This window comes from Myodes glareolus, chromosome 24 (assembly GCF_982192425.1).
Source record: "Myodes glareolus chromosome 24, mMyoGla1.1, whole genome shotgun sequence".
Taxonomy (NCBI): Eukaryota; Metazoa; Chordata; class Mammalia; order Rodentia; family Cricetidae; genus Myodes; species Myodes glareolus.
Window position 1 is genome coordinate 22,054,623 of NC_142049.1, and position 14,271 is coordinate 22,068,893.

A 14,271-nucleotide genomic window follows, 5' to 3' on the forward strand; every position below is an offset into this window, starting at 1 on the left:
AGAATGATGGCATAAGAAACCTGGACTTCTGCATGCACATGCATGGACACATGCACTCACATACACAGTTATGTGAGAGAGAGAGAGAGAGAGAGAGAGAGAGAGAGAGAGAGAGAGAGAGAGAGAGAAAGAGAGAGAAACAACTACAGGGGGCTAAGAGGGCCTTGGAGATGCTAAATGTACTGTATTTTTTGGTTGCAGCCACTCCCATGAAGTCAAAGTCAAGTGAATGACATAATTCAGGGAGTCATGTCAGTGCTCAAACATTTGGATTTGGGTATTCTGTATTTCATATCTTCATATATTCTTACAGATTTTCAATGTGCCTAGAAGATCTTCCTATGTTCCTGTGTTTTAAATCTTTAGTTAAGGTTTTATGTTTGGCCTCTTTCCATCATACCAAAAAAAAGTACTTTTTTTTAAAAATAGCTTTACAGTCTTCTATTATGTTGATTCAATAGAGCCCATTAAACCAGAAATAGTTAAATATTTAGATAGCGGTCAACTCTTGCAAACCATAGTTGGTTTTTTATGTAATTCATCTGTCACCTTGGGCCTGAGCAAGCCTATCTGCTAGACAAGTCCTTGTGAGATTTGCAAGCCAGCTCCCTTCTGTCATCTTTTTCAACAAGTTTCTTAGGCCTTTTCTATGAGCACAGTGGCCCTAATTGTCCACATGAAGGATGACAGGGTATTTTAATGACAGGAAAGCTAGATACTGATACCTCATACTGTGACAGCAGACAGAGAATTCAGCTCTCTGGGGATAGTAGGGACTACATCCCTTCTCAGGAAAAAAATCATACAGTGCAAAGACATTGCCTTGAAATAGGGGTGAAAAACCCAACCCTCATTGGACAAAGGAGCTTACACCTGTAATCCAGCACTTGGGAAGAAAAAACTACGTAGTGAGTTTGGGGTTAGCCTGGGGTACTCGAAAGAAAGACACAGGGAGGGGAAGGGATGGGGAAGGGAGGCAGGGAGAGGGAGAAAGTGGTCCCTAGCCAAGTTGGGACTCATGAATGAACTGGGAATATAATACAGTTTCTTAGTACTTCACCATCGCAGGACCTGCCAGAGAAAGCTCTAGACACCTCTCATTCAGTCCACAGAATGTTCCAGAAGCATCTTCAATTTGCATCGTCCACTGGAGGGGAGAATGAGCATCCAGCCTCCTTTATTAAACTGAAGTGAACCATTTTCATACTCAGCCTCTCTGTCTACCCAGGCTTCGCACTGCTCAGAGCTTCTCAGGCTTGGGGGTGCTCCTCCTAATACTGTTAGAAACCATCTGCCTCAAGTATGCACCCTGGGGAAAGTGAGGCCAGACACGTCCCCACCTGCAGTTCCTTCTGCCGCATTTGAGTCTTAGTGAGGAGGCTAACAGCCCTGAGCTCCTGCAGTCCTGGGTCTTCCAGCTCCAGATTTCTCTTCTGCCACCTACACACAAGTGAGCTTGCACTCTGAGGACGTCCCAGCACTCTCCTTTAGATTCCCTGCCAGAAAAGCTACAGAGATGCCCCATGCCATGAGACCACCCGGCATTTCCTCCTCAAATCCAATTGGTTCATCAGATAGAAAAACACGCCCCGTATTTTCTTGCTCTGATGACCCAGGCTTCTAACCTCTCCTCCTTCTGAAGCCTTTTCACATGAATCAGACCCAATCAGTTCTTGTGTAGATCCTTTGGAAGGATTCCATCCATTTCCAGCTTTGCGTCCTCACTGGTCCTTTCCTGGTCTCCAGCATCTCCCGCATCCCTTTCTGTGTGCAGCCTGCAGCTCCCTCCCCCACTCGTTCTATCAGAGTGCTACGGTGAAACGCCAGGCTGCAGACAGGCTGACTTATAAACCGTAGTAACTGATTTCTTATGCTTCTGGAAGCTAGGAAGTCCAAGATCAAGACGCTGGCAGACTCTCTGCCTAGTGAAGGCCACTTCCTAGTTCTCAAGTGGCATCTTGTCACTGTATCTTCATGTAATTGAAAGATATAGTAGCTCTCTGTGGTCTCATTTATTAAAAGTAAACAAAAAAAACATTCATGTGGGTTATACCCTCATGACTCCATCACCCCTCCCCGTAGCTTCACACCCTCCTAAGTGATTAGGTTTGACCGCACAAATATAGAGAGGACACACATTTTCACATTTGTTCTTGGCTAGATCTGCTTGTTCCCCACCCCACCTTATCTCTGTGCCCCGCCTGTCTCTGTTCCACCTTGCCTTTGAGACAAACTGCATAGCATCTAGCAGCCCTGCTGTCTTGTTTTGCTCATGGAATGTCAGCTGGACAGGTAGTTAGCTTGTCTACACCTACAAGGAGCTCTGCCATCACGTCTCACTCATTTTATTGCCGTAGAAACACTTGGAGATCTCCCACTAGGATCTAGAATTTGCCAATTCAGCCCGCTGGCTAGCCCAGCGGCCCTAGGGACCCACCTGGTCTGTCACCACAGTGCTGGCATTACAGATTTGTGCCACCAGCTTCATACATTGGTGCTGAAAAACAAACCCAGGTCCCTGGAGTTGGAGAGATGACTCAGAGGTTAGGAGCACTTGTTGCTCTTGGAGAAGACTGAAGTTCAGTTCCTGGCACCCATACAATGGTTCGTATCCACCTATAACTCCAGCTCTGGCCTCCATGGGCACTGTGCACACACGATACACATACATATATGGAGGAAAAACACTTACCTACACATTTTAAATATGTGTGTATGCACACACACACACACACACACACACACACACATATAATCTAGGTCGTCATGTTTGAGCACCAAGTACTTTACCAACTTAGCTATCTCTCCAGTAATCTCATTTTTTGGCAAATTTAATACAGTGGGTTATAGCTTAGGTATAGGTCCAAACTAAAGATAGACACAGATACCCAGACAAATGATTGACAAGCCAAACAAAGGCCACGTGTCTTATCTCATGGGGTTCTGGCTTGGTCGCTGAGTTGTGACACTCCAACATCTCTCTGTGTTTCTTGAGAAACCATACAAGCCACCATTGAGTCCATGTGGCATTCAGTCAGACAACCCAAGAGGAACTGTCCCCATTTATCCTTGGTTTTTCTAAGTCCTCATGAGTCTGAGGCCCCAGTCACAGATGTTTTCCTAGCCAAGCTACTACATCGATCAAAGAGAGAGATGAGAGTAATTGGACCTGGGTCAGGGTTTATGTCCTTTAGAGATATGAAAGGTATCAGGACTTACGTATGCATTCAAACATTTTTAGGGGTGTGTGAACCAAACCGTCTAGTCCAAATGAGAGTAAATTAGGTAACAAAACTACAGTGGCCTCCCTTCGTTAGCCTTAGAGTCAGGAGGAAGAGAGTTTGATGTGAGGTTAGGTGGCATCAGAATTATCACCTGATTCCTAGGGAGATGACCATTGTTACTAAGATAAGAGATGGGAAAGCCAAGGAATTGGGGACTAGGAAGTCTCATCAGGAACTGATCAGGAAAACAGCCCGTACAGTGTTTGGAAGAAGGAGGGATGAACGGAGAAATCGGAACTGTCTGAGTAGGAGAGATGAGGGGTGAAGCTCTGGAAAGAGTGAGGCGGTGGAGAAATGTACTGTCTCCGTGGAGAATTAGAGCTGATTGCTGTATCCATAAGCCACACCCCTGAGCTTGCTCTGCTGCAGGACCAGAAGGGAGGACCCGGAGAGAGGCTTGAGGAGTCAAGTCACAAGGGGCAGCATGGAAGTGCTGCTGGACAGCAGGGTACCAGGGACACTTGTGTCCAGTCCTGCTTCTAACCAATTACCTTCTGAGGGTGGTGGCCTCTTCTTAATTCACAGGGGAAGGGAAGTTATTGTTCTCTCTGCCCTTTGTGGTTCCTAGCTGGGATGGATGCCTCTAACGAGAGACATATTAGCAAGAACAGAAAAGGGAGGGATATTCACACCATATGCCTTCAGTTACATGGGAGGTACCCAGGGAAATGAATGACTCACACACAGGCAGCTTTGAATCCAGACTTCAGAAAAGAAGGGGATGGGAAGGCTGGCAATGGGGAAGTGACCAGGGGAGGGGATGGGAAGGCTGGTGATGGGGAAGTGACCAGGGAAGGTAATGGGAAGGTTGGCGATGGGGAAATGACCAGGGAAGGGGATAGGAAGGCTGGCGATGGGGAAGTGACCAGGGAAGGGTATGGGAAGGCTGGCGATGGGGAAGTGATCATGGAAGGGCATGGGAAGGTTGGCGATGGGGAAGTGACCAGGGAAGGGGATGGGAAGGCTGGCGATGGGGAAGTGACCAGGGAAGGGCATGGGAAGGTTGGCGATGGGGAAGTGACCAGGGAAGGGAATGGGAAGGCTGGCGATGGGGAAGTGAGGCTCAGCACAGGGTTTGTTCTATGGATCTAGTTAGCACTTTCTCCATTGCTCCTCTTCCTAGTACAGAAAGAGACTCCCCTTCAGAAAGAGATTTCTGAGCCAGGGCAGTGGTGTGTGCCTGTAGCCTGGCTACTCATGAGACTAAGACCAGAGGGTCATTTGAGCTCAGAAATCTGAAGCCAGTCTGAGAAACGAAGCAAGACTTCATGTCTCATTAAGTATAAGCACAGTATTTCCTTTATGCGATAGGACCTTGTACACATAACTTTCATCACTGTGGCTTCAGTGAACTGCAGATAATCAGGGGGAATTGTATCTGTACCAAACTTATACAGAATCTGTTCTATCATAGTCCCTAAGCAATACAGTATAATGAGTGTGTCCATAGTGCTGCATTGTATTAGATATAAAGTTGTCTAAATATGGTTTATGCATGCAGAAGAAGGCATATAGGATTTATACCATCTTCTATCCAGGACTCGGCCATCTCTAGAGTCTAGTATGTGTATGGTATCCTGGAGCTCAATATTCTTGGATATGAAGAAACCACTGACTGAAAATTTCTCCTCAGAAACTGGTGGCTTCTGTGTTGTCCCACATTCTCCTGTGTCTGTAAATGTCTTCACACGGCCAGCTCAAAATAATCCTTGTGCCAAAGAGGCATATTTTAGGGTAGTGTGATCTGGTCTCCATGGCTCCTGGCTTCCGCATCATACTGTGTTTTCCCGCCCAACTCTAAACCATGCTAGAGATGGACCTCTGTGAGAAGCTCCCAGTCTTCCAAGGGCAAGTATGCCAAGTAGGCAACATATGTTCAGATTGATAACGTGTGTCAGGAAAGGACATATCACATATCCAAGGGAGATGTGGACTAGAGATGAAGGTGAGGGAAATCGTGAACCAATAGGAAAATGTAGCCCTGAGTTGTCCCTGCATGTTAGCATGGGAAGGGGTAGGGGGAGCACTGCCAAGAAAGATAGACAAGGCGTAGCCTAAAAAAAGCAAACGGGAACCCAAGGAATGGAGGCCTGGGAGACAGGGAGCAAACGGAGCTGCCCAGAGAGGAGAAAGGATGCCACGGGGGAACTTAGGAGATTTCCCTTTCACACGAGCGGAGAGAGAAGCTGGTTAGAATGAGATGAGAGTGGAGAGGTATCAGCAGCTGGAGAGGTTTGCCTGTGACCTCGGTGGTGACATCACATACTCTTCTCTCTGTAGAGGATGGGATGGCAGGGTGAGCTTCAGCTGGGGGGGGGGGTCCTGCTCCTAGAAACGGCAGGGGCTAAGTGGTCAACCTGTGCATTCTGAAACGGTTTTCTAGGTCTCATCTAGCACCAGGCAGCACTGTGCGAGGAAATAAATGCTCAGGAAAGTGCATCGAACACAGTCTTGTCCCAGGACTCTCCTGACAGACAGTTCTCATATCCTCTGTAGGGCAGGTTCAGGTCAGAGCTCAAGGGGGTTCAGGAGGGGAGAAGGGGAGTTTCTCAGCTGTAGGGGTGCTAGAAAAGGGGTGTGGTGTTTATGTTGGATGTGGGAAAGCCAGGTAAAGTCTCCAGGTATAAGACAAGAAGTAGGGGTTGTCAGACCTCAGCACCTGGGAATTGCCATAAACGCCCAGGTATATAACAGTACCATTTACACAGATGCCTGCCCTGGGCACACCATTTAGAAGAGGTATAGCCAGCCAGTACCATCTGCTCCACACAGCCATGCAGGGTGGCCATAGTGGGGGTAAACTTAGTTGGTTTGGGACACCCCCTGAAGCTATCTCATATTGGACAAGTACCCCATATCTGTAATATATCCTGTGGCAAAAGAAAGGGGGAACAGGAAAAGGAGAAGAAGGGAGAAGGGCAGAAGAAGAGAATCATAGGCTTAGTTTGCCTGACCCCTCAGGAGTGTTTACCTGCTGGGCATGCGCTCAGAAAGCCATTCACCTCTGGAAAGGAAAGCCATGAATCACTGATGATTGTTTTCGCTTTGTATTCATTAAAGGCCTCTGCACTATTATTATCAAACCTTAATTGGCTTGGCACTCTGAACAGCCTCCTCCAGCCCCTGCTCCTCCCTCTGCCATCAGAAATTCCTGGAGCGAGCTGGCAAGCTTGCAGGAGAGTGTGAGAGCAAACCTTACTTGGGAACAGGGGCTGCTGATCCAGAGCCCCTTGGAAGATCAAATGGAACCTGGTCGCTTTTCTTTCTCTCTGATCATATATTAATAAATGTATCCCACCAGACTCTTGCTATGCTTCCTGTTTGCTACTGTCAGCTGCCTGGAATCCCTTAGCGCCCTCGGCTTCCTCAGCCACTGGGCAAGTGTTCCATCAGCTTCCTCCCATCAGGGTCTCCCAGGCACAATGGCTTCATGCATGACAGTGTGCATCCTTTGTTCCGAGTACCATGCCAGGCACTGAACCAGCAACAATATGTGGGTTACCTGATTTACTTCTTTTAATACACTTCGGTGTAATTATAACTGCATAAAGGGAAGACAAATTGGCAAGTAATTACGATGTTAATTTGGCAATGTTTTATCATATTGTAGAAGCACAATTTCCTCTCTAATTGTATTGGGGGGGACACATTTATCTACAGTGCAGCTTATGGAAGGTTTCTTAAGAATGGGAATGAAATACACAGGAGACAGGAAAACCAGCTCTTCTCCCCATAAATATTACTTTATTTGCATGTGTTTTTGCAGATTCCTTAAAAAGCTACCTCGCTTATTCAGGCCCAATTAATGGAATGCCATAGAATGTATAATTAGGCCGTGACAGCTTAGCTGATGGATTGCCTTGGGTGTGGAAACCAGAGACACCCCCAGTTTAAACGGCTGAACTTTCCCTTCCAGAACCTCACAGGCTGTGCATGCCTCACCACCGTTCCCCCTGAGAATGCCACCGTGGTGCCAGGAAAATGCCCCAGTCCTGGGTGCCAAGAGGCCTTCCTCACCTTCCTCTGTGTGATGTGTGTGTGCAGCCTGATCGGGGCCATGGCCCAAACACCCTCCGTCATCATCCTCATCAGGTAAGCTGCCCACTGAGTCCCAAGAACTTGGGAGTCAGCCTGGTCTATGCCCTTCCACCTGGCACACATCTGCAGGGCTCCTGCAGGCCAGAGCCATGCGAGTCCTGAAAGCAAGGCGAGATATGGGGGGGGGGGCTGCAGCCGGGAACACAGTTGCTCTAGACTAAGAGGAATCAATGAGGAGCCATCCATCAGTTGGGACTTCATAGCCCAACAGGACAGCAGTAGAAGGCCACTTTCATGGCCTCCCAGGAATAACCTGAGAGTTAAAGGCTCACCTCATTAGATCCAGAAGGAAGGCATTTGAAGGCGAATCTGAAAAGCATTGCACATTGATGTTTTCAGGAGGCATTGTTGGTGAAGTACAATGAAGACCATGGGCTGGGGAGATGGCTCAGTTGGCAGTGGCACCTACTTCACAAGCATGGGCCTGGGTTCACTCCCTAGAACCCCTATAAAACCTAGATGTAGTAGAACGTGCTCGTTATCACCATGATAGAGAGATGGGAGGTAGAAACTGGTGGATCCCTGGAAGCTTGCAGGACAGTTAGTCTAGCCTGCTCAAGGAAGTTTTAGGCCAGTGCAATGAAAAGCTCCTAAGGAACAACATTCAAGCTTGTCCTCTGACATACATACATGCATACATAAATATATACATACATACACACACCCACATGGACATCCCCCACACACACATACACACAGATTTGAAAATGACATTAGACTGACCAAATCCTTATGTCTTAACCTTGTCCTTCTGTGTCAACTGGCCATATGCCTCGAACACAATACCCCCCCCCCAAATCTGTTTCTGAGTCTGTTATAGAGATCGCAGCACTGTTCTGCCTGCTTTCTGCCATAATCTGGACTCATCCAGGTCATGTGTGCAGACCACTCTGGAGACACGAGAGGTTGCCCATGCCAAGAGGCCCACCACGTGCAGATGGTGACCGCTCTTGTACGCATAAGTGGTTGCAATGAGACAGCCAGGATTCTGTAGCCCCCTGGGTCTGGGAAGCCTGCCTAGAGACAGATGAAGTGCCTCCAACGTAAATCGCCGAGCAATATTCCCAGCAAGTTCCATCAGTTACAATGCTATTGCTATCTGGATTTGAACAAGGTACCCGGAAGAACACTGACCCAGACCCTAATGTCCATCTGAGCCAGAAGAAAGCACATACCCCACAGAAAGGCTCACCTCATTAGAAACATAGGCAAGGCAGTTCAAGGCCAAGGTCTGGGGATGGAAATGGGAAGCTTGGAGCCACTTGAATTTCTTGCACCATGATACCAACAGCTTTACCCAGCTCTCCCGTTCCCTGAGCCCTCCCTGCCACATTCTCTGGTCTTGCTGGCAACTCTCCTGAAAGTAGATTTATAGGTAGCCCATGCACCACCCAGATGGTCGTTAGCAATGTCTTACAAATATGCAGAGGCATTAAAGGTACAATAGCAAATTGGCATCTTACACTTAGGAAGTTCGACAAATTCATCTCGGTGCTTTGGAGGGCTGTGGTCAAGTAAGTCAAATCACTTTTTGTTAGTGGCATTGAAAAGCCTATCAGTCCGCTCAAAAAATGCAATATGCCAGTGTAAGTCAAGAGCCATAAAAATATTCAGGCCCTTACAGTAACCTACCCCCATTCCTGGCCATTTATCTCAAGGAAATACCTCTCTACAAGAGAAAAAAAAGCTCAATACAGACAGATTTTTTATTACAACGTTAACTATAATGGCAGAAACACCTGAATTGAAGCAGTGAGTTAAATTATGGAACCGCAGTTCAAGGAATAATGAAAAATCTTAAGGCTGGGAGAAGTGTTTATGAAATGAGCCATTGAATTTAAAACTGTATGTCCGTGGAAGGCGATTATATATAATACGCATATGAACAAACCTCATCAGGTTTTATGTATGAGTTTATGCTGACTGTATTATGAGCAGTTTATTTTTCATTAGAAATTCTCCTGAAACCGTATTGCAGTACTCACACACAGACGGCACCAGAAATGGGAAGAGGGACCCTCGCCACCCTGAGTTGTGGCCGCTCCACTCCTTTCCCTCACCATGAGTTCCCACGAAGGCCCGGCCTAGATTCTAGGTGGTAAAATTTTCACCATGGAAATTTCAGCTGTTTCCAAGCCTCCACTCGATAAACAGGCCTTGCAGCTTTTCAGGCAATGCTGGGTTCTTTTTAGATGGAGCAAGAGCTGATGATCTCAATGACCCGTGCTGACCACGTAGATCTATGAACCCCTTGTTAGCTATAGGCACATGTTCACATTCCTAGTGAGAAGGGATCCTGTGCATCCTTCCATCGCTTTAGTCTAGCTTGCTGTCACCGAAATTCTAGGCAGGAATAAGGCTGCCCCATGCAGGCTGACCACAGCAGATAATTACCAGTCCTTGCCTGACCCAAAGCTGTGGACTCGTTCTTATGCTGGCCAGGCATTGTCAACAGGGACAATGGGGGAAGTGAGACTGGGGAGGGGGCTCACTTGGCAAAGCGCTGACTTTACAAGTGTGAAGACCCCAGTTCATTTGCCAGAACCCATGTAAAAATATCAAGCATGGTGAGGCATACTTGTCCAGCAGTGGGGAAGTGGAAGACAGGACGATCCCTAGGGTTCCCTGGCCCGCCAGCCTACCCTAACTGATACACTTCCTGCACCTGAGAGTCCTTGCCTCTAAGAAGATGGATGCCATTCATAAGAATGTCTCCTGAAGTTGTTTTTTGGCCTCTATATATGCAAACCTGCACTTGTATGAGCACATGCACACACACACACACACACACACACACACACACACACACACACGTATGCATACATGCATGCACACACATATACACACAGCATATTTAAAAAGAATGCTAAGAAGGAAGCCAGAAAGTGGACGGTCACTGGGCTGATGTTAAGTCACTTCTCGGCGCTGTTATATTAAATTGCTGTATTTGCACTCTTGTAAATATTCCTGTTTTACCCATGAAGAAACTGGTCCAACAAGTGACCACACAGTACTCTCAGGGTCTCACAGCCAGTATGTTAATGATGCTAAGCCTGCATCCCTGATCTTTCCTGGATCTTTCAGTAACATCTTGCCTGAGCCCTCCATTTCTTCCTAAGATCCGTGGTTCTTAGAGGAACCAGCCTCTCCACAGGATATGAAGAAAGATCTTAGCACCTTCCTCACTTTGTTCCCGGTGACATGCCAGCTGAAAGGAAATCACATTGCAAGTGATAAATACCCTAGCTCATTACATCAGCATGTTTTCTTGATAAGGAGATCTGTCTTTATTTATGTGTCTTTCAAGTTAAACCTTCAAAGGAAAGTGCCAAAACTGTAGCCATGGAGCAGGAACAACATGAGGGACTTGGGTTTTGTTATGCATGTCTTCCAAAGAGCAATAGTTCTGCCCAGAGATGCAGATCTCATGACCTGGAACTGGTGTCTGGCTTGTCAGCCAGAGTCCTGAGCCGATGACGGAGTGGAGGTCAGAACATGCTGCACTAAGGTCACGCATCTGGACCACAGTCTCCATAATTAAAGGGATGTGTTGCATTTCCCCAAGAATAGCACCTGTGGGTTTTACTGGAAATCTTAGAATCTGACAAACATTATAAAAGCTACTGTTGCATAGTCTTTTGCAGACTTCTATGACAAAATACCATAGACACGGTAGTTTATAAACAATAGGAATTTGTTTCTCACCGGAATGAAGACTAGGAGTCTAGGACGTTGCAGAACAAGGCTAGGTTAACTGGTGAGGGCCACTTCCGGTACAGAGATGACAGATTCTCTTTGTGTCCCAAGGTAGTGAAAAGACAAAGGATCTCTCTTAGACATTTGTCCCCAGACGGGCATTAATCCATTTTTGCAGGCCCCACCCTCAGGATTTAAGCACCTCTCAAAGGTCCCACTATCACTTTAGGGGTTAGGCTTGAATGGAAGAATTTGGGGATGACAAAATGTCCGTCTATAACATATATGCAATTTCTTTTGGTTGTATGGCCACTTTTGACCTGTTACAACAAGAAGCCGGAAGCACACACACCAAGGCTCAACTTAAGTCACCGATCACTGGATGACTGTCAATGGTTTGCTGGATAAATGACCTTGGGATCATTTAGGAATATCTAGGCCTGGGAACATTACTCAGTCAGTTAAGTGTCTGTCACATAAGTACCAGAACCTGAGTCTATATTCCCAGCACCCACATAAATACCAGACACAATGACCCTGATGGAACCCTAATGCTAGGATGAGCAAGTCCTTGGAACTTAGTTTCAGTAAAAGACCCTGGCTCAAAAAACAAGAAAAGAGTAGGACTGAGGAAAACATCTGACATTGACTTCTGATTCTCTCTCTCTCTCTCTCTCTCTCTCTCTGTGTGTGTGTGTGTGTGTGTGTGTGTGTCTCTCTCTCTCCACCCAGACAATAGACAATAATATGTACCTGTTTTACCAGATACTCCATGAGTAATTCTGCTCCTACCCTTTATTTTATACCGGACCTACTCCCACAGACTCATTTCACCGTGTGGCTCTGGTCTCTAGTCCTCCAGTTGTACTAAAATGTTCCAGCGCATGTAAGATTCAGCCATAATGACTGGCTCCATGCCTGGTCAAGTCTGTCAAGAGGTGTAGTCATATACATCCCTTTCTCCCCTAAGGAGACACAGTGGTGACAGAGATAAGAGGTGACACTCTGCTTAACCCAAAGCCCGCCCATCTTGTCCAATCTCTTTCCCTCGGAGTCCTTCACCACAAAGCCACAGGTAGTGGTTCCCTGGGTGGTAGGTCAGAGACATCTACCCAGCTTGTTTCCCACATATGCATTCCCTCAGCACAGGCTGGGTGCTAGAGCTAAGTGAGTATGGCTGAGATCACAAAGGTCACCACAAGGCAAGTTGTTCTTAGCCTTGAGGAGGGAAGGCAAGCGTTGAATAAATCCTGGCTGTAAGCGTAAGAGGCATTATCCCCTGTGTGGATAATATAACCTGCCTAAAATCTGACATCACTCTTAAACTGGCTCCACAGTTACTCCCTTTCCAAAAACGTTACAGTCTGGAGAGCATGTGAGATCATTCTTAGCGACAATACATGGCCCAACCCAGGTCAGGATGATTGAGTCAGCTCAAAGCAGAGTCTGGTGGCCAGTGGGAGGATCCGCTCAAGATTACAAGGCACTAAAACTCGCTACACACACCTGCGTCCCTGTTGTCCCACCCGGGATGCCAATGCATGCAGACCTGGTGGGCCTTACAAACTGGCCCAAGAACAGCGAAGGTGTTCACGGTTCCGGCTGCTCTTTGAAAATTTGCTGAGCTGGTGCCCCACATTGCACATTCCCTACCCACCCATGGTGATTCTTCCCTGGAACAAAAGGATACAGCTCTAAGTATAGACCTCATCCAGCCCTTCAAGGCCAAGCTATTTAAGATAGAAAAGAAAAACACACCTAATTTCCAAACTTATCTTGACCCCACAGTTGCAGTCAATTTTTAGACTTTGGGCAAGAAAAAAAAAAGAGAGAAGAAAACCTATTAGTCATTTTCTAAGGGAGGATCTAATGGACAGCAACAAATAGCTCTGGGTCTGTTAATTAAAATGGAGTGATAAGAATCTTTTTCTCCCCTCCATCTCTTTTCTACGTAGGACAGTCAGCCCTGAACTCAAGTCTTACGCGTTGGGAGTTCTTTTTCTCCTTCTTCGTTTGTTGGGTATGTATTGTCTCTTTTTCCCCTCCATAATGAACTGGATGTGTATAACCAGGTAAGTGAGAGTTGCTGAAACTGTCCCCGTTCCTGAGTCCGTCTCTTTTATTTTTCTATGATGTTTGCTTATCAGTGTCCCACGTTCAATTCCTGTTGCGATAATAAAGCACCCCGACACAAGCAACTTTAGGGGAAAAGGGGTATCTTCCGCTTACGGGTCTGGGTTATAGTCATTGTTGTCAGTGGCCGGGGCAGCAGGAACCCGAAGCAGCTGGCCACCTCCGTAGTTGAGAGTAGGGAGGGAATGAGCGCCTACATGCTGATGTGTGCCTCTCCCATCTTCCCATCTGTGTGCTGTCAAGGACCCAAAATCCATGGGACAGTGACACCAAGGGGCTGTCCCCACTTCAAATAACATAATCAAGACAGTTCCTCACAGCCATGCCCAAAGGCCGGCTTGATCCAGACAGCCCTGCATTGAGACTGCTCTCTCAGGTTATTCTAGGTCTGGCACGTTGACAAATTTAAATTGACCATCACCTGAAAATTTTGCTCCAAGACAGCACCATTCTAGATCCCTTTGATCTCATAGGCCTCGTATATTACCCACTTGGGTCCTCATGTCGCCCTGAATTTGCATTAGCTAAGGCGAAAAGGCAGTGGTACCGAAAGGGAGGAAACTTTTAGTGGTCCAATTTGGTCCTAATTTGCTTTCTATTACTATAATAAGCACCATGGCCCAAAGAAACTTGGGGGAGGGAAGGATTTGCTTGGCGTACATGGATCGCAGCCTATCCCTGAGGGAACCTGAAGGCAGGAACCGAAGCAGAGGCTGTGGGTGAACACTGTTTGCAGGCCTGCTTGGTTTGCATTCCTACACAACACATGGCCACATGTGTAGGCGTGATACCAACTACGTGAGCTGTGTCTACTCAAATTCATCATCAGTCCAGAAATTGTCCCACAGACTTGCTGACAGGTCAACCTAGTAGAAGCATTGTTTGCAATTGAGGTTCTCTTTCCAGATGGCTCTAACTTGTGTCAAGTTGACTAGAAACTTCCCATTAAGAAGGCCCTGAGTAGCCTAAGACAGGTTTGCTTTATGAGCCGCCTCCCATAAGAGGCCACAAGCCCATCACCTTGCAGCCTTTTGGTTTTCCCCAAATGTATTTATTTACC

At 46.9% G+C, this 14,271-nt stretch overlaps 1 protein-coding gene across 2 annotated transcripts in view; it reads left to right on the plus strand.

The window, feature by feature from the left end:
• Window positions 1-14,271, plus strand: part of Slco3a1 (solute carrier organic anion transporter family member 3A1) — a 289,583-nt gene that overhangs the window by 253,856 nt on the left and 21,456 nt on the right. For both annotated transcript variants that reach the window (XM_087901516.1, XM_087901517.1), the window contains exons 8-9: window positions 7,201-7,376; window positions 13,034-13,098. In XM_087901516.1, coding sequence (XP_087757642.1) covers window positions 7,201-7,376; window positions 13,034-13,098 — 241 coding nt within the window. The remainder of the gene's footprint in view (window positions 1-7,200; window positions 7,377-13,033; window positions 13,099-14,271) is intronic.